The sequence below is a fragment of the Sinocyclocheilus anshuiensis genome, unplaced genomic scaffold, assembly GCF_001515605.1.
Source record: "Sinocyclocheilus anshuiensis isolate Anshui unplaced genomic scaffold, SAMN03320099.WGS_v1.1 scaffold690, whole genome shotgun sequence".
Classification (NCBI taxonomy): Eukaryota; Metazoa; Chordata; class Actinopteri; order Cypriniformes; family Cyprinidae; genus Sinocyclocheilus; species Sinocyclocheilus anshuiensis.
In genome coordinates, this window is record NW_015547715.1 from 1651580 (window position 1) to 1673164 (window position 21585).

General features: G+C 35.2%; 2 protein-coding genes across 2 annotated transcripts in view; both read right to left on the reverse strand.

Annotated features, from left to right (window-relative positions):
• Positions 1-8266, reverse strand: part of LOC107704170 (membrane-associated phosphatidylinositol transfer protein 2-like) — a 75736-nt gene extending 67470 nt beyond the window's left edge. Inside the window, exon 1 of the mRNA XM_016507047.1 lies at positions 7628-8266. The gene's annotated coding sequence lies outside the window, so the exon portion shown is untranslated. The remainder of the gene's footprint in view (positions 1-7627) is intronic.
• A 2056-nt stretch (positions 8267-10322) lies between these two features.
• LOC107704113 (M-phase phosphoprotein 9-like) overlaps positions 10323-21585 on the reverse strand; it is a 24648-nt gene continuing 13385 nt past the window's right edge. Inside the window, exons 15-23 of the mRNA XM_016506968.1 lie at positions 19232-19333; positions 18902-19033; positions 18638-18798; positions 17460-17630; positions 17240-17360; positions 17050-17150; positions 14594-14784; positions 12942-13010; positions 10323-11193 (exon numbers count right to left, since the gene is read on the reverse strand). Coding sequence (XP_016362454.1) covers positions 11092-11193; positions 12942-13010; positions 14594-14784; positions 17050-17150; positions 17240-17360; positions 17460-17630; positions 18638-18798; positions 18902-19033; positions 19232-19333 — 1150 coding nt within the window. The 3' untranslated portion in view covers positions 10323-11091. The remainder of the gene's footprint in view (positions 11194-12941; positions 13011-14593; positions 14785-17049; positions 17151-17239; positions 17361-17459; positions 17631-18637; positions 18799-18901; positions 19034-19231; positions 19334-21585) is intronic.

A 21585-nucleotide genomic window follows, 5' to 3' on the forward strand; every position in this document is an offset into this window, starting at 1 on the left:
GCTGCTTTAGAACATTGATTTTGAATCTTGTGAATCCATTAGAATCGTTAGAAGACAGAATCGCGATTCATATATGAACAGATTTTTACCTGCACCTCTAGTTTTCTCTTCCTCTTCTGTAAAGCAGCGCAGCATGGCCTCGCCCCCTTTGCTGCGTGTTCCCGGGGGCGGGGTTTATCTGGGTTCCTGACGTAACGGACCTGGGAAGTAACTCGTTGTAGTCCCTACCAGCCGTTTTTGTAGGTATTAAACTGCCAGAATTTTAAAAGACGATATCTCCGTTTGCATTGAACTTTCAGCGCTGCAACTTTGCAGATATTGTTTATGCTCAAACAGCAACATTACACACTAACTGTTAAAAAAGTGAAATCGCAATCAACCACCCCTTTAATACATTTTAGTCTCGTCTTATTTCGTCAACGAAATTGCATGTTGATATAGTCATAGTTATTGTTTATTGACCTTATTATCGTCTCGTCTTCGTCTCGTCTTAGTCATGGGAAAAAAAGCTAGTCAACGAACATTTTTCGTCATCGTCTTCGTTAACGAAATTAACACTATATCAGTAGGGGTAATAAAAAAAAGAGCTGCATGATTGAACATCCTTCAAAATTCCACCACTGAATAAAAAATGGAAAATGTAATTGCGACTTTTTTATCTCACAATTCTGACTATTTTTCTCGCAATTGCGTTTACATCTTGCAATTCTGACTTTTTTCTCAGAATTGCAAGATACAAACACAAAATTGTGAGTTATAAAGTCAAAATCGCAAGACATAAACTCGCAACTGACAGTTATAAAGTCAGAATTGTGAGATATAACTTGCAATTGTGAGAAATAAAGTCAGAATTGCGATAAATAAATAAATAAATAAATAAATAGAGAAAAGAGATATAAACTCCCAATTCTGACTTTTTTCCTTGCAATTGCAAACTTCTCACAATTCTGACTTTTCCCCTCACAATTCTTCTTTTGTCAGAATTGTGAGATATAAACTCAATTCTGAATTAAGTCCAATTCTGAGGAAAAAATACTATTTTCTTACAGAGTTTATATCTCGCGATTCTGAGAAAAGTCATAATTGCAAGATTATGAGGAAATTATGAGGAAAAAGTCAGAATTGTGAAATAAAATGTCACAATTATATTTTTTATAACACGCAATCGCAAGTTATAAAGTCAGAATTGTGAGATATAAATTACAAGTTATATCTCAAAATTCTGATTCTATACCACAAAGTTGCGAGTTATAAACTCACAATTTTGAGAAAAAAGTCAGAATTGCGAGACATAAATGTGCAATTATGACTTTATAACACGTAATTGTGACTTTATAACACAATTCTGACTTTATAACTTGGAATTCTAAGAAAAAAAGTCAGAATTGTGAGATAAAAAGTCACAATTACCTTTTTTATTTTTATTAAGTGGCGGAAACAAGCTTCCATAGAAAAGACATGAGGGTGATTAGTTTTCAACTATTCCATTAGGATCCCATGAACATTCTGGTTACGGTTCCTCTGCCAAACGATCTAAAACAGGTCTAGAACACAGATGTCGTTCCCATCGTCAACTGCGGGAATCAACTCTTCCAGATCAGCTGAGCTGACTAATGAGAAGAACAGGGAATAGAGATGTCGATGGAGATGCTATGATTATTTGTAACTTTCCATAAGTTATATAAAGACACCCTATGGTTATTTGTAACTTTCCATAACTTATATAAAGACACCCAAGCATATGCCCACACAGCTCTTCTGCCAACACCAACACACTTCCTGCTACAGTACGCTTATTAACGAGCACAATGTGTATATTTGGGACGCATCAGTGCTGGAATGACTGATGGGCTGATTTTCCCCGACGAATACTCAAGGAGATCCGGAACAAGCTATGCTAAACATGATACAAAGCACTTGCACACAAACCTACACACGTCATTTATTAATGGTCTCACCTGAGAGATATACAGTGTCTGGAGACCAGAGGGTCGAGTGTCTCCATTACACTCTCGGCCCGCTCAAGGGAAAAGTGCTACTGTTACACAGGTTAAAAGATTCCAGTGCATGTGAACGACTGCCAGTCGTATCACGCGTGCGAACACGAACGCAAGATTTTGCTTTTGCATTCATTCATTCATTCTAAAGAAATGATGGTACTGTCCATGCAATGGAATAAACAAGTTAACCTCGAAGCTATTCTGATACAGTTTCCACTATGGCGCAAAAGAAAACTCTAGAAAACCTGTTTACACTGAAAATAGTCTCGCAGATGTGCATTTAAAGCTAACTGAAATATGAGCAATTTCTGTTGTGCAGACACAGTTTAAGAGCAGGTTTATGGTTAAGCAATGTTGCAAAAAAATTGCATAAATTGAAAAAAAAAAATAATAATAATAACAAAAATCTATTTATGTACTAGGGCTGGACAATAATTAAATATCAATATGTATCGCGATATAATTTTTTTCAATAACGGTGATATGATTTTTAAACACATTTCCGATATTTCGATATACATTACCAGTTTCCCATACATTGATTTATTTGTGGCGTTTGACTTCGTTGAATAAACATGAGCACTGCACGTTTCAAAATCATAACACGGCGCGGGTGTTTTATATGAATGTATCTCTGAAGGGAACCGACTGTCTTCAGAAAAGTTTCGATGGCATTTTCATTTGATCTGATAAAGTAGCATTCATGAGAGGAGCTGCTTTGATTACAGCCATTACTGGAGCTTTTGTAACATTATACACTATTCCATTCAGTATAATTTTTATTATTTTTTTGGGAAAGAAATTATAGAAATTAATACTTTTATTTAGCAAGGATGCTTAAAATTGATCAAAAGTGATGATAAAGGCATTTATAATGTTACAAAAGATTTCTATTTCAGATAAATAGTGTTCATATCGATATCGAAATTATATCGTATCGACCGAAATTAAGAAATATATCGTGATATCAATTTTGGCCATATCGTCCAGCCCTATTATGTACATTAGAGAGGCTTCATGTCAAAACCTGTAAGACTAATTCACCATGGGTTCCCTCGAGATTTTCCTATAGGTTTTTATAATGGGGGTTTTCAATTTATGAGTAAAATAAGGTCTGTGGTAAATATAAATTGACAATACTTGGACGTTTTGCTCTACAACGCAAATTGCACGCACCCATACTGAAAATGCAAATTTTAAAAAACATATGTTTGTAATAAGTAACTACATAAGAACGTTTGGTGTGTGAGCAGTTTACATTGTACAATTAGGGTTGTAACGATATATCGGTTTATCACGGTTTGAACGTGCACGGTTATCATACCGTAAACATTTGCATATCTACGGTTTTTTTTTTTTTAATGAATGAAAAAAAATCTCACCCGCACATATGCAACTTATTTCTGCTCGGCTGCTTCACTCTGCATTCACTTGGCTGCTTACACGCACGTGCAGCGGAGAAAATGACAGAGACAGAGATAATATCTCATCTCCATCCCCGCTAAAAAAAATTATTTTAAATCTGCAGTATGGGAATACTTCGGATATTACAAAAACGAACGCAGCGTTGTCCTTGAGGACGAATCCAATTTGCAAAAAATGTGGACGCAAAGTGGCTGCAAAAGCAGGCAATACATCCAACATCTTCGCTCATATTTGCGGACACCATCCCTCCGTGCAGATAAAGTTGTGTCGCATTAATAACAAGTTATAAGTTAAGGCCGTATGATTTCCGTGAAGCAGAGGGAATCGCGGTGCAGTCCTGAACATGGAATTTACAGTATAACGACGATGTCACGTAAAACGCGCAATCTGGTGGAAGGATAAATCAAAAGTAGATATATGGGTCTGTGAATATTTATGCGCAAAGAGACAGCTATATAAATAATCTGCTTGTTTCTGCATGTCTCTGAGTGGCGCTGTTTTATCTACTGCATACTGAAGTACGCATGATGCTAATGGTGTGTTCAGCGTCTACATAAACATGAACATCAGCAGAGCTGCTCTGAGAGAAAACGTAAATAAACATTTCCTAGTTTTATTTGAGAAAAACCATTGTCAAATACACTCTGAAACTCAAAGGTCCGCTATAACCCATCAAAATAAACGTTCGATTTAATTTGAAATTATGACAGAAATATATTAGCATTGTACAATGTACTTCAAAGTTATAATAACAACAATAATATTCTTTATAATAAAATTATTTATAACATTGTTTTCTTCAAGGATCATGTTTGTCCATGTTTTAACTTTGCCAAAAATAAAAGGAGTTGTATATTTTCATTTGATAACATTTTAAAACATTAATTAAAATGTTAAAGTGTGATATAGATATACATAAGGTGTACAGCTTTATTTTTTTATTGTTTTTTAAATGTATTTATTTATTTTTTCAGAAGGGAGACTTCAATACTTTCATTAAAATGGTTTCAAGTTTGTTGTAATAAAGGATTTGTTCACTCAAATAACTTGTTCTTGTTCTTTCAAGAGTCATTGTTACTGATTGTTTAATATATACCGTGATATTTTCTGAGACGATTATCATACCGTGAAAATATCATACCGTTACAACCCTATGTACAATAAAACATCCAAGTATCATCAAGTCATGTTTACCACAGACCTTATTTTACTAGAAAACCCCAATTAAAAAACCCATAGGAAAATCTGGAGGGAACCCATGGCGAATTAGTCTTCTGGGTTTTGATGTCAAGGCTGCAGCTCTCTATTACATTTTGTTCATATATCAGCTGCTTTCCAAAGTCTTTTCTTTTTAACTTACACGCTAAAAAAAAAAAAGGTACAAAAGCTGTCACTAAGGCAGTACCTTTGCAAAAAGTAACATCTTTGCACCATATTTATCACTAAATGGTTCATATTGGTACCTTAATGGTACATACAGTGGTGTGAAAAAGTGTTGGCCCCCTTCCTGATTTCTTATTTTTTTGCATGTTTGTCACACTCTTGATTGCAGTTGTTGCTGCAAAGCGTGGCACAACCAGTTATTAGATTTAGGGGGCAATTACTTTTTCACGCCACTGTACTTGTCTCTAAATGTACATATTAGAAAGGGTACCGCCCCAGTGACAACTTTTGTAACTTTTTGAAGTATTATATAAAATGCAAAGCTGGTTTTGCTATGATTTGGTACCAGACTTATTCATTTAATCATCTTTTCAAGTATTAAAGTATACTGAGTTGATTATCAAAAATAGTCATTTCTACAGTACATGCTTATTTAATATATAAAACCATTTTGGGTTGAATTTCCAGCAAAGATATCCATATTCTAATATATATAGTTATTGTGCAATGTAATTCTTAATTTTACCCAAGAAAAAGCCACTGTAAAAAAAGCTCAGCACTGGTTCTTTCACAGTAATAACACAATGGATGACAAAACTTCCTGGCCCAAATGAACATACGTATGTTCTGTAGCAGATTGGTGGCCCCTAGCACGCCTGCTTGCCTTGTTTGGAAGGAATGCATCTCAGTGTTTACTATTCAGCTATAAATAACAAGGTGCAACTGTGTAGTGTCGCCCCGCCGTTTCGCTTCCCTCTCTCCGTTGTGGCACCGGCCTGCTGCTGATGGTGTCTGGGTCATATTGGCATACTGTCACGAGCCTGGCAGCGGCCTGCCTTGCCTCCATCCACCCGTACGTCCCTGCCGGAGCTGCAGCCATTAGCAGGCGTTCTCCGGCCGGGCCGGGAGCGGGAGGGGGCAGTGGAAGCCAATCAATACTGTGACTCATTCTATCTACGATGGCTGCTTCATAACAGGATTCATTAAAAACAAACCTAATCATTTTGGCAGGATAATTAGATACAGGGAAGCATTTTTTCCTCTCCCTCGATTTGCTTGAAAAGAACATGGCAAACTATGAGGTCTCGCTTACTAAATATGTAGGTTGCTAGCAAAAGGGAGGGTCCTGCGTGCACACGGCAAAAAGAGGCTCCGAAGTGGAATAGCAGCTAAAATTAACAATTGCGTGACAAGATAATTGTGACCCTGCGATTAAGACATGAAGAATGGCCCAATTATCTTGACAAGACTGAAATTATTACTGGATGATGCAGGACTGTGTTCGATATGCTTATTAATCAAAGACAGATGAAAATAATGCTAGACATTGAGGATGTATCTTCATATTTCGGACCAAACTTAAAAATGTTATTATCAACCAATGAAACGGTCAACACTAATCTAAATATTGGGGGGAACCAGTATTGGATGGATGGATTTCAACTACACAGAATAAGCCAAACTGCATATACAAAACTATGTTTTACAGCACAAACTCTCTTTGTCTTTGGGTAACGTAACTTTAAGGGCTTTCTAATCCTTAACCAGGTAGGTTATCTCTGACAGTTGATTAACTTTAGATATCCAAATCAGCCAAACAGGGTCAACTGACAAAAATGGTCAATTATTATATGGACATGCACACAAAACACATGACAGAGAGTCGTGCCTGTGTCATTTGAGTCAACCACATACGCAAAAAAACTGTAAAATTATCAAATATAAAAAAAAATCAACAGTGTTCCCATGTTAAGAAAAATCATATTACAGAAGTTATACTCACAAACAGCAAAATATATCTAATAAGATACTAGAATAGTAATACTAGTATATTCAAAATAGAAAGTTAAATAACCTTTCCAGGCCTGTAAATCTCCATTTACACTTTTTGTTGTTGCTGTTTTGTTTCAAACGTAGTTGATTTTTAATAACATATTACTGTTTTTAACTTATTGTTTTATTGTATAAACTACAAAGCCGTTTTTCTATCATTTTAAAAATACATACTTCAAGGTTTTTCCAGACTGTGGGAACAGTGTTTATCGCAAAACTAAAATCTTGACATCAATAAAGTTATGTTAGAACCACTTAAATGAGGTATTCATCAGTTTACTTGCAGTGGAACTAACTAATCGTCTTCAACCAGGTAGGTTATCTCTGACAGCTAATTAACTTTGATAGGTCACAAATTCAAAACCAAAAATCAAATCAAAACCAGCTTTCCTGAGGAAATCACATGCAGAAATTATAAATCTATAAATCACACATAAATATAAATAAGTAAGGCTCTTTAAAGATATCTTGTCATGAATATACATATATAAATTCAATGCTAATTCATGAAACTGAATAATTAATACCGCATACATTATTACAGGTACAAAATCAAACTGATAAGTGATTTGACTGCCCAGTGATAATAACCCTCATTAACTATTCATGCTACCGCGAAGATTGGACAATTTATGAATCCCATCTAATCTAGACAACCGTAAAAGCCTTAAGATAAGACTAAAATTACAGCATCTAAATAACAGAATAATCTCCTCCACAATTAACTAAATAACACCTTTAATACCCACATACATTAATCTCATTACAACTCCCAAATGGTTCGTTTAAATGGGGCAAACCGTTTAAAAACAAAAACAAACAAAAAAATCAGGGTTTAAAGCGATTAATTATTTATTTTGGTCACGAATGACAGAAGGCCGTGACTAGCTAACGTAACTCACAAGCGACCGTTGGAATTCAAAATAAGACAGTTGAAAAGAACATTTCAAACGCGTGCAGGTATTTCGCGGGCTTTGTTTTCTTACCTTCGGCGCGGAGTTTTAGCTCAAAGCGGCTCTGATCAGAGCGACGCGGCCATCGATATCCGGCGGCTTTAGCTCACACACATCCCCGCCGCAGGTCGAGCTGTCTGCCGGTCGCTGCAACGCTATTTCCTCGCTGTCTGTAAGCGAGCCGCTGGCTACCGGTTCAGCCGACTAAATAAAACAGCAAAGCAGGCCGACAGTTTCCTCCATGCAATCAAAAAATAAAATCCTGTGCTTTTAAAACAGCGCGTACGGCTGACAGTCCACAACATGCACACGTCAAAGAGGAAGTGACAGGACTGGTTAAACCACAGCAGAGCTCGAGCTTGACTGTCGCTGCCTTTGCATTGTTGTTTTCAGCATGTACAGCAGCGGCAGTGGGGCTTCCTGCATCATTATATCCGCTGCAGCTTATATAGTTGATCCTTTAAAAAAACAGCATGCAGAAAAACTGTACAGGTATGCTTGATCCTTGCATTTGCGCGCAGTCCCGTGGGTTCTGCGGGTCTATTTAAAGCATATGCTCTTTCTCAAAACCTTGACCTAGCTTTTCAGTGCGTACACGTCTTTTCCTTCTTTCTATCTTTACCGAAAGTGCGAGCAGCATCATTTCTGGTCCGATATCATTGGATGGTAAACTCGCCTCTCCCCTTCCTCTAGAGGGGTTATTTTTCCATCGCTGTAGCGCCCTCTGGCGGCGTAATCTGAGTGTTTCTTAAAGCGACAGTTACGCCAAAAATTAACATTTTGTAATTATTTACTCGCTACCGTGTTGTTCCAAATCCATATGGCTATCTCTCTTATGTGAAACACAAAAGGAGATATTTTGCATATTGTTCAAGCTGCTCGTCTATACAATGGAAGTGGATGGGGACTAGCTGTCAAGCTCTAAAAAGGACAAAACATAAAGAACTAAAACTTCATAAATTACTCATTTACCCACCCTCATGCATTGCAAAGCTGTTTTTCTTGCTTCTATGGAAAAATGGCAGGATTTTGTTGCAAAACGTAAAAGCCGCTCTTTTCCATGCAATGAAAGTGAAAGGTTATTACATCTGTTAAAGGGATAGTTCACCTAAAAATGAAATTCCGTCATTATTTAATCACCCTCAAAGTTGTTCCAAACCCGTATGAGTTTCTTTCTTCTGATTAACACAAAAGAAGATATTTTGGGAAATGTTTGTAACCAAACAGTTGACGGTAGCCATATGGGAAAAATTACTATGGAAGTCAATGGCTACCGTCAACTGTTTGGTAACGTACATTCTTCAAAGAAGCTCATACCGGTTTGGAACAACTTGAGGGAGAGTAAATGAAGACAGAATTTTAATTTTCGGAGAACTACCAATAAATAAAATCGTTATAGCGATAAATATAGTTTTAAAAATCATTCTAAATTTAAGGGAACAGCAGAGTCCACGTCATAACGATAATGGCACAGAGGAACGATATCGCTGGAATCACTTTCAAAAAAATATTTCTTATCCACCTTTTTCTTGCCGTAAAAATGGGCGCAGCCATTTGTAAATTCTATGGGTCTAGCTTCCGGTCTCATCCGCATCCAGTTATTTTTAGCTGTGCAGAACCGCTCCTTTTGCTGCTTAATATTGAAAATTGGTACGTCTTACCATATTATTTTAATGTATTATCTTAAAGTCCGCATGAAATCAAAATTGACTTTATTTACTTTACTAGTGCACATTGCTAGTAATGATGTGAACAATGAATCCGTGCAAGTTAATCCGGTGAAAAAAATTTTTGTCTTCGTAATCTTTAATCAAAATCTGAACATTTACTTCCGCTCTGGAATGGCATTCCTTTTCTGATGACGTCAGTTTGACGGCTTGGGCAGAATATCCTTAAACACACCCCTCCAACCGTTAGATTGCTATGAGTGAGAGACAGAGAGGAGGAGCGCAAACATAAAACCATGCCCTCTATTCAATATTCCGTTTCAGCTGGAAATACGTCACTACACTGAAATAAAGTCGGCAGCAACTTCCGGTTCACGCGGACTTTAATTATGCACACACTGGTTTGTAGTGCAAACAGTTTTACCGTTTACTGCACGTTGTTATTCTCCTCGTTATTTACCTATAGCGGATGAACCGGAAGTCTCACCCATAGGCTTACTTCCGCGCTGAAGAAAAAGGTGGATAGCTGAACAACAATAAAAACATTGACAGCCAATCAGAATCCATCCTGCTTTTAAAAGTTCAAACATTTAAAGTGGCAGATGACAAAACTGCAGCGCCAACTAATTATAAACAGAATGTTAGCAATAACTTGGTGTGGAGACTAAAATATTTATCATTATTGGCATCGTTCCTGGAGCTCCAAAAAATAACTATATAAAAGTCTTCTTAAACCATATGACCATGTTTTGTAAGAAACTAAATTTAAAAGTAGTTCACCTATAAATTCAAAGTCATTATTTATTTTAAACCTTCAAGTTGATATTTACTGAAAATCATGCCTTCTATCCAAGCTCAAAATCATTTATGCTTTTGCATATACGAATCTGGCAGGTTCTCAATACACACACTTCTTTGTTTACATGCATCCAGAAATGAATTTTCCTTTTATGGTCAAATTATGCCTTTAACACTAAAACAGTTCTGATGAACGCAAAACATGTTTCAAGCTCATTTAATGAATGATTTGAGTAAACAGCCAAGAGTCGAACACATTATTCCGTATGCAGTTTTAATTGTGGAACATTTTGTGCAACAGTTAAATCGATTCCATGAGCTACAGGAAAAAACTGAACAGTCAACAGCTAACAATGGAAAAGCAGAGAAGAGCATATTTCAAATTTCATGCATCAAAGTAAGCAGTACATCCTGTGTTGCACTGGAAAATGTCAGAGGTCTAGCTTTGATAATCATGTGTAAACAGTCGGTGCTGGTTTGGGTTTGTGTTCTTTGCATGAGATGATTTCGACAAGGCAATTCAACTCTACTCATCTTATTATCAAATATGTGCTATCATTCTCTGCTCGCATATGGCACTGGCAATGTTATCGCGTAAATGAATGAACATGCCACAAACAGTGAAAGCCTGCTATTTGAGCAAGTGTCATTTAAATAAAGAGTCGTAAGACACATAGTGGAATGGAAACATATGCCAATGAGCTGCCCTGCAGGACTGGATTGTTGCCATTCATTTAAATCAGCAGCAAACGAATCAAATAAAAAATATCGAGTCGAGCATACAATTTTCCATATTTCTGTGGCGTTAAAAAAGTAAATGTTTTTACAAATCTAGGCATTATTAAAATATACTTTATAGTATGTTCACCATGTAATAAAACATACAAAATAGATCCTACAGTAATAAAAGTAGAAATATTTACTGAACATGTACATATCGGAGTCTGTACAGTGGAACGATCGTCCCATTGTGATAATTCATATGGTCCAGGGTAAAGATCATAATTCATGGCAGTTCACAGCAGCCGTGGGCTATATGTTGGCAGAAGATCGCAGGATGTTGAATCGTTTCAGAGTCATGCGGATGAACCCGAGGTCGCGGTTCACCTTTTCTAGGCGATTCTCCAGTGACACCTAAAACCATGACGTTCATAATGTTACGCATCTATTTTTCCCACTGATGTCTTTTGTTATGCATAACCATCTTTAAAATAAAAAATTCAAGTAACAAAAGAAAATACTCAAATGAGATGTAGAGCCTTTCATTCATAAAGTGTCTATATATATATATCATACCGGATCAGATATATATATATATATCTGCTCCGGTGAATTATTATTACTCATTATTGTCTATTTACGGTATTTTAGTAATTTAAATAACATGGGTTATCTTAATATGTGATTAATTACATTTTATTATAATATTACACCACTCAAATATGTATTTATTTCCTTCTAATTCTCGTTGTCAATGCAGGCTGGTTTTTGCCTACATTCAAAGTTAAGAAAAGTGATTAGTGTAGCCTGCTTAAAATAGCCTTGAACATAAAACAAGAGGGAAAAAAAATAGTTGATGACTAAAAATCATTTCATGACACTAGACATTACTTTGTGAAGACAGTGGCATAATACAGTGACATAATACGTTTTTTAGCCATATCAAAACAGTAGTCATGTGCATGTGTAAATTTTACTCACTGGCGGTTTTAGGTATACAACGACCCCTGGCGGTTTAAGTATTAAAATATTTGACATGTGAATAACTATATTATAATGTAACTGTGAAATACAAGCGCTCATATTGTGATGTAATATTTTCGGTCCATATTAGGGCTGGGTTCGACATATTAGATGTCCCGATTCGATTCTGATTCGCAAGCTATCGATTTGATTCTCGATTCAATTCTCGATTTTTTTGATTACATTTAATGAATATAGATTTAATACAAATGCTATTTATATTTCTAAAAATGTAACAGTAAACATCAGTTTACAAATGGTGAATTAATAAAAAGAAATTAAGAGTCACAGACCTTTATTTTATACTTTTTCTTTTTTTTGGAGCCCTATATATTTTATAGGGCCCTATTAACAATAATAGGGCTCTATAAAATGTTTTTCTTTATTTTTTCTGGTAATCAAATGAAGGCATAAAATGATTTAATTTATCCTTTAATCAAATGAAAACTAAATCTTCATTTTTTGGCAAACAAAGTGCTGCACAACAGAGGTTTACTGTTAAGATTAAAAAGAAAAAAAAGTGAGATTATTCCTTTAAAAATAAAGTTTTATTCATATTTATCATTTGTAGTAGTAGTAGTATTGTTATTACATTGAATCTTACATTCTACTGCACAATAGTAATATATTTCTGTCACAGTTTCTTCAAGTTAAACCAAACTTTTATTTTGAAGCGTTGCCGTGAAGAACTTGCAGCTGCTGTGTATGTGATATGAGTTTTTCTCAAATTAAACAGCAAAATGTCTCAGAGCAGCTGAATGATGTTCATGTGTCCATATTGTCATACAGGGAGATGGTAGAGGCTGAAAACACCGCGAGCATCACGTGCGCTTCAGTATGTGTGTAGTAAACAAAAGAGCGCATCCGCGCCATTCATTCATTGTGGAAATCATAGCGCCCTAGGCATGATGTCAAATGCTTCTGCAGATTTGTAATATTACTACAGCATTTCACCTTCACGTTAATCAGATCTTGTGTTAAATGTTAGCGGAAATATATATGGAAAAATATTGATTTGCAGCTTTTGAGAATCATTATCAAATCGACCACATTTTAAAAAACAATTAATCGAAAAGTCAATTTTTATTTGCCCAGCCCTAGTCTATGTGCATGTGAATGGAAAGTGATTGTGTTCCCACCTCGTCTAGCCTGGACTGCAATGTGACCCGGGCCCCGGCTCCTGGAATCCGGCTCAGTGCTGCCTCAATCTGTGGAAAATAAATAAATATTGGGTGAAAGCGTCACAGCACTCAGCAAATTGCTGGATGGAAACAGCTGAGATTAAACAACAGGGTTTTGAATTAGCACTCCTCAGAATGAAGAGGAAAAGGGAAGCCTTTGCTAAAAACAGATGTGATTAACCAGAAGCGCTATAAAGACAGGTTATGTAATGTGTAGTGCTGAGATCACAGCAGAAACATGCACTGCCATCGATCTACAGTCAGTTTCAAACCAGCACGAGCCGTGAGTGACTCACATGCTGCCCAAACACTCACGTGATGTTGTGACATGCTTTCCATGAGCTTTGAGTTTCACAATGAATTTCCATGAGTTTCAAAATGATTTTAGCACGTTTATGGCCAGAATCAAAATGATGAATGAACTCAAATAAGCTAGAAATAAATCACGGGTTTTGGCAGCTTTTAAAAAATTGCTAAAAATATCATTTATATATTTAAGGCCTAGAAAATCAAATGAAATATATGGAAAATATGCAAATAATAATTTAGTAATATTCATGTATTATAACACACACACACACATATATATATATATATATATATTAGGGCTGTCAGTTTAACGCGTTCACTTAATTAATTAGTTATGAAAAAATAACGCAATTAAAATATTTTAACGCAGTTTACGTACTGGCCCCGCCCCCAAACCTGTACATCATCTTACATTTCAGTTGACTGTTGACAAAATATGATGAAGAGCAACAACTCCATAAACGCAGTTATGCCCTAAAATTCAAGATATTGGGGCAAAAATACCCCTGTATGAGTTTTTGTCTCATATTTACATCATATGATAAGCGATATCACACCAGCAACGAGAGCAATATCACAGGAGTGCTGTTTTTGTCATGAAGCACACGAGTGCAAATGTGATTTTATACAACAGTTCAGTAAATAAGTTTATTTATTTATTTATTATTTATTTATTTATTAAATGCACAGTTGAGAAATCAGTAAAGATTGATTGTTAAATCGGGTAAACTCATAAACGTATTATTAGTAAACTGTTATAACTAAATTATCATCATAAGCATATTTACCCCCATTAATTTTCAGATTTTTCAACAGTGCATTTAATAAATAAATACTTTATACAGTTTTTTTTACTACATTTAACTAGTTTACTACACCATTAACTACTTTAGCATCATTATATGGGTAACACTTTACAGTAAGGTCTCATTTGTAAACATTAATTAATGCATTAACTAACATGAACAATACATTTTACAGCATTTATTAACCTTGGTTAATGATAGTTAAAAATGTTCATGTTAGTTCACAGTGCAACTAATGTTAACAGATACAACTTTTGATCTTGAAAATGTATTCATAAATGCTAATATTAACATTAATTAAGATTAATAAATGCTGTAGAAGTTTTATTCATTGTTAGTTCATATTAACTAATGCAGTTAACTAATGTTTGCAAATGAAACCTGTAAAGTGTTACAATTATATGAATATATTTGATCTCAGAAAGCCACGACCAACCAATCAGAATCAAGAGGTTCTAGAGAGCCATATAATAACAGGAAATATCCCACAATCACCTGCTGCTTTTCCTGTGTGAGCTCATCAAAGAGGCGCTCTGCGTCAGACAGCGACTGAATACGAGGCTCACAGGAGAGGGGCGTCTCTTCACCGGCAGCTTCCTGTTCCTCCCAGCTGGGTCTGACCGCAGGCTCCTCAGACTCACTGCTCTCTGCAGGCTCAGACGAGCCCACGCTGGACTGAGGGTTCACTGAGGAGGAAATTCACACAACACTTACATTTCCTGAGGAAATACCAGTGCTAACAGGGTTAAAAGGTAGCGAGTAGTGATACATTTTTAGGTAAATAATGTATTTAAATATACACTACCCTTCAAAGGTTTGGAGTCACTAAGATCTTTAAATGTCTCTTCTGCTAACCAAGGCTGCATTTAATTGATGAAAAAAAACCAGTAATATTGACAAAATGACAAAACATTTTTACAATTTAAAATAAATGTTTCTATTGGTTTATATGTTTTACAATGAAATGTATTCCTGTGATCAAAGCTGAATTTTCAGCATCATTGCTCCAGTCTTCAGTGTCACATGATCCTTCAGAAATCATTCTAATATGCTGATTTACTGCTCGAGAAACATTTCTGATTATTACCAATGTTAAAAACAGTTGTGTTGCTTCATATTTGTGGAAACCCATGCTTAATAAAACCATGTGACAAAACCATGATAAAAGTTCAGGTAACACTTTACAATAAGGTTCATTAGTTAACTACTTTAGTTAACATGAACTAAGAATGAACAATACTTCTACAGAATTTATTAATCTTAGTTTATGTTCATTTCAACATTTACTAATGCATTATTAAAATCAAAAGTTGCGTTTGTTAACATTAATGCACTGTGAACTAACATGAACTAACAATGAACGACTGTATTTTCATTAACTAACATTAACAAAGATGAATAAATACTGTAATAAATGTATTGTTCATTGTTTGTTCATGTTAGTTAATACATTGCCTAATATTAACTAATGGAACCTTATTGTAAGCTCAAAAGAACAGCATTTAATTGAAATAAATATATTTTGTAACACTATAAATGTCTTTACTGTCACTTTTTTGACAGTATTAAAAGTAAAATGTAAAAAGTATTAATTAAACAAAAATCACTCACTGACCCCAAACATTTAAATGGTAGTGTAAATATTATAAGAAATAAATATAAAAAATAGATATAATATTTATTTAGTTAAATACAAATTTTTGCCACTCTTTTCAATTCTGTGATTTATAATTATATAATTTACATTTTTATATATAGACATTTTTTTAATGATGCAAGTCATATGTAATAAAGAGAATTAATAATTTCAATACTAAAACAGCATAAAGTTTATAAAAGCAATACATAAAAAACTATTATATAATATAAAATATAAAAACTTAACTAATTTAATTCATTGTAGGAAAGTGTCAAAATAAAATAAAAATATGAGCAAGCACCATAAACAGTAGTCAATATCACTGTTTCTTCTTCTAGGATTATCACTGTTTGATAGTTAAACCTGAAAAAGCAACAATACCTTCCAGTCTCTCAGAAGACTTAAACTGTAACCTCTTCCTTGGGCTTGGATGGGACGGTAAAGAGGAGCTGATGCCATTTCGATCAAAAGCTACATCAAACCTAAAAAACAAGGCATTCATAAGACACATTATTTATTAAGTGATCAGTGCGGATGGCAAGTGAGTCAGATAGCAGGACAGAAATGTTACCTGCTCTGCAGGTGCTCTTGGGATGGAAGAGGGTGACCCAACGCGGTGGAGAAGTTCTCAGTCGGGCAGCGCTTAGGACTGGACTTGGCCGAGAGAGGCAGGAGTAATGTGTCCCTCTTTGCTAACATGTAATAAATGTATTGTTCATTGTTTGTTCATGTTAGTTAATACATTGCCTAATATTAACTAATGGAACCTTATTGTAAGCTCAAAAGAACAGCATTTAATTGAAATAAATATATTTTGTAACACTATAAATGTCTTTACTGTCACTTTTTTGACAGTATTAAAAGTAAAATGTAAAAAGTATTAATTAAACAAAAATCACTCACTGACCCCAAACATTTAAATGGTAGTGTAAATATTATAAGAAATAAATATAAAAAATAGATATAATATTTATTTAGTTAAATACAAATTTTTGCCACTCTTTTCAATTCTGTGATTTATAATTATATAATTTACATTTTTATATATAGACATTTTTTTAATGATGCAAGTCATATGTAATAAAGAGAATTAATAATTTCAATACTAAAACAGCATAAAGTTTATAAAAGCAATACATAAAAAACTATTATATAATATAAAATATAAAAACTTAACTAATTTAATTCATTGTAGGAAAGTGTCAAAATAAAATAAAAATATGAGCAAGCACCATAAACAGTAGTCAATATCACTGTTTCTTCTTCTAGGATTATCACTGTTTGATAGTTAAACCTGAAAAAGCAACAATACCTTCCAGTCTCTCAGAAGACTTAAACTGTAACCTCTTCCTTGGGCTTGGATGGGACGGTAAAGAGGAGCTGATGCCATTTCGATCAAAAGCTACATCAAACCTAAAAAACAAGGCATTCATAAGACACATTATTTATTAAGTGATCAGTGCGGATGGCAAGTGAGTCAGATAGCAGGACAGAAATGTTACCTGCTCTGCAGGTGCTCTTGGGATGGAAGAGGGTGACCCAACGCGGTGGAGAAGTTCTCAGTCGGGCAGCGCTTAGGACTGGACTTGGCCGAGAGAGGCAGGAGTAATGTGTCCCTCTTTGCTAACATAAAAAAACATATTCAGTCAGTGAAGTTGGACTTTTATCAGCCATTTTGAAAATGCATCAAACACTCAAATGCTAAAGATTTGGGTCACTCACTGGTTGTGGTGAGAGGAGTGGCTCTCTGTGCACTGGGGGGCAGAGATGATGACCTGTGACCCTCTGGAGAGAGACTCCTCTGGGCCCTCAGCACGGCTCCGCTCCACTCCTCCACAGCGTCCCTCACAGAGCTCTCCACAAAAGCCACCGTAGGCCTCCTTCTAGCCAACCCTAAAACACACATCACAAAATAAAAAAAGTGTTGGGAGTATCGAAATTACTTAGTGTAGCTTCGCTTACAGATAATTACTACTATAAATACTATACATGAAATGAGGACTCATAAAATAGCCCATATATTCACACTCATGTTCAAAATGTTCATGTTTGGGATCGGCAAGATTTTTGAAAGAAGTATCTTATGCTCACTAAGGTTGACCAAAAATACAGTAAAAACAGCAATATTGTGAAATAGTTTAATTTAAATATATTTTAAAACATCATTTATTCCTGTGATGGTAAAGCTGATGAGAATCCAAACCGTTTATAAAAACATCACAATAATCCACAAGTAATCCACACCACTCCAGTCCATCAGTTAATGTCTTGTGAAGTGAAAAGCTGAGTATTTGTAAGAAACAAATCCATCATTAAGGCGTTTTAACTTTAAACGGTCACTTCTGGACAAAATATCGGTCCATAATCCACAATAATAATGAAAAAGATCAATTTCCTCTCCTGTCGTTCTCTCACATTTAAATCCACAGATATATTTGTTGAAAACTGTTTTGGGTTGTTTTTGCTTGTAAACGGTGCTTGATCTGTGCATATTTCTCTCCTGATTCAGACGAGAAGACTTTTTTACTGGAGAAAGCAATATTATGGATAGAGGACTCGTATTTTAGCTGGAAGCAAGAGTCTGAAGTTAAAACGTCTTATGATGGATTTGTTTCTTACAAACACGTAGCTTTTCTCTTCACGAGACATTAACTGATGGACGGGGAGTGGTGTGGATTACTTGTGGATTATTGTGATGTTTTTATCAGCTGTTTGGACTCTCATTCTGATGGCACCCATTCACTGCAGAGGATCCATTGGTGAGCAAGTGATGGAATGCTACATTTCTCTAAATCTGTTCTGATGAACAAACAAATTCATCTGACTCTGGAATGGCCTGAGGGTGAGCAAATTTTCATTTTTTGTGAACAATTCCTTTTAGGCAGCGTTTCGTGACATACTGGAGGAACTGCAGCCATTCTTGGACAGCGCATGGCTCTCAGTGGCTTTGGTGTCCTCCATCTGGAGCAGGGACTTCATAATGGGCGTCAGGGGAACATCCCTCTTCCTTGGCTCTTCAGAGTGACCCTGAGTCTGTTCTATCTCTGGTGGAGACAGCCATCTGATGACAGAGGATAGTTCAAGTTAGAAATGACCTTCTCAAAGTGAGTGCACCATAATGATAAAGAAATTAATATTGTGTAGAACTCTGAATAAAGCAGTACCCTCGAGCTGTTCGGTCAGAGGATGGACCAGACGTCTGTTCACCGCTGTGACCAGCGCCGTTCCTCAAGCCCACATCAGCATCTCGCTGCCTTTGACTCGGCGAAGGCAGAAGATCAGGATGGTGGAACAAACTGAAAAGATTTTTAGGGATTCAAATTCATGTTTGTTTTTTATAATAGAAGAAAGAAACAGGAAAGCTGTACACTAGTATCTGTCTATGAAACAATAGCTGTGCTATATACAGGTAAGTGTATATAGTTCAAATTCATTGTTAAACAATAAAATCTGTGTTTTAGAGCCGTGATGAGTATGTGATGTGCGTTTCATACCCTGCTCCAGATGGTTGTGAGTGGCCGTGGAGAGATTGACGTGTTTTAGCCAGATTTTCGTGCTGTAGCTGTCGGAATTGAGTTTCTAGCTTAGAGATGACCCTACAAAACCACGGAGAAATTCATAAATAAAAAGATATTTTGTTAGTACACAAAAGGAAATTATATTACTATATTCTATATAATTATAGCATTCATATTATTACCCATGTTACATATTACATATAAATATAATGAATGATATAATAGTAATGATATTAACAAACAAAAAATAATTACATATTAAGAATATATTTTTATTTGTATTAGTAATTATTATAATTGTTAGAATTATGTATATTTCTAAATAAATATGACAAATTTTATACACTGTCTAAACTTTATTTCATATGACTGGTAACACTTAAAAATAAGGTTTCATTTGTTAACACTGGTTAAATTTGAAAATTTTTATTAATTAATGTTAACAAAGGTTAATAAATGATGTAAAAATATATTTCATTGTATATTGGTTTCATTTTAAAATATATTTATTGTTCATGTTAGTTAATGCATTAATTAATGTTAACAAATGAGACCTTATTGTAAAGTGTTACCTCATGACTTTATTTTTTATTACTATAATGTTTATTAAAGGGGGCATCGGATGCAAAATTCACTTTTAAATGGTGTTTGCATATAATGTGTCTTAGTAGTGTGTGGACACAACCACCCTACAATGATAAAAATTCATTCACTACTGTCTCAATATCAAGCCGTTTTGATTTTCTGAGCAATATGACGTCATACTGCTCAGGCCCCGCCCACGACCACTGACGGAGTGTCCTGTATTAGCATATCTCCGCCCTCAGCCAGTTGTATGAGCCCTACTTGATTTTCTCCACACTTGAGCAGCTGTAGCAACAACAATAGGGCCTTTCACACTGCGGGAACCTTTTCATAGTACCAGAACTTATTGTGGAACTACCCACTTCTCGTAAGCAGTGCAGGTGTTTTGCAGTTGGATGAAAAAGTGAACATAAGAGTCTTCATTTTCTCCACATCAATTCCACTCAGGACGCAGTGCATTCGTTTTGTTTTTGATGGTAATGTGCCATTGAATCACCTAAATTCATTCATGTCTGTGCAAAGCATTTTACATTTCTGCTTTCTGAATGAGGGACAATTCAAAACAGGTTTTGCTAAAAAGTTCAAACTCAAGGATGGATCAGTACCCACTGTTCGTGATCCAGCTGCACCTCCAGAAGAAGTAGGTCTCACACTTTATATTTTTTTGCTCTTCCACGGAAGAGAGGGGCGGGGTGAGCAGAGCTCATTATTATTTAAAGAGACATGCACCGAAATGAGTCGCCGTGAACAGAACCGTTTTTGATAAGGGTGTTGTTTTACACGACCACTGAGGAATTTTAACTAAAGTATGTTACAGACATTTCATGAAGATCCTAAAGAATCACACAACTTGTGGAAAATGGGCATCTGATGTCCCCTTTAAATAATATTTGTTAAATATTAAATCAACAATTAAAATGATAACATTTAACATAATAAATAATTAAATACAACTGCTAAATATAAATTTAAATTAAACTGTTAAATGTTACATTTATAATATTTAGCTATAATTATACATTCTAGTATAATAAGATAGCAGTTGATATGATACCAACTAGGGCTGTCAAAATGGCTGAAAATCTAAATTCAAATTTTGTACTTAAATATTATCAATATACGAATTATATTCTAATTTAAAAGGCATAATTTCAGTTAGGGGGGAAAAAAGCTTTTGGCTTCTCTCCTGAGGCCACAAGAGGGCGCATCGAACAAAATATTATGCACGTTTCTTCAAAGCATAATAAAATAACACGACTATCTTTGAAACAAGTGCATAACGTTTAAAACAATGTTTATAAACCTTATATAATTAAAGTTGCTTAAACAATTAGAAACAAAACAGCATCATGCATGTATGTATAGTTTAATACAAAGGACCGAAAACCAATCACAAAGAGTACTTTCTTCATTTAAAGGGGTCATATGATGCTATTTTAAAGATCATTATTTTGTGTATTTGGTGTAACAGAATATGTTGACATGCTTTAATGTTCAGAAAACTTGAAATCGCATCATATGACCCCTTTAAAAACATGAGATGCAGTAGGATGGGGAAAAACTGCCATAAAGTCTTGAGGTATGTTTTAAAAAAATTCTGTGTGAACGGTTTGGTTTCGGTTTTGACGTAAACAACATCATCTCCGCATTGATGTTCTTTTTTCCCCGCAATATTTTGAATGAACAACGTAGCAGCGCCGCATCTAGTGGGTTCAACTGGATAGGCTAACAAAAGCATTAAAATG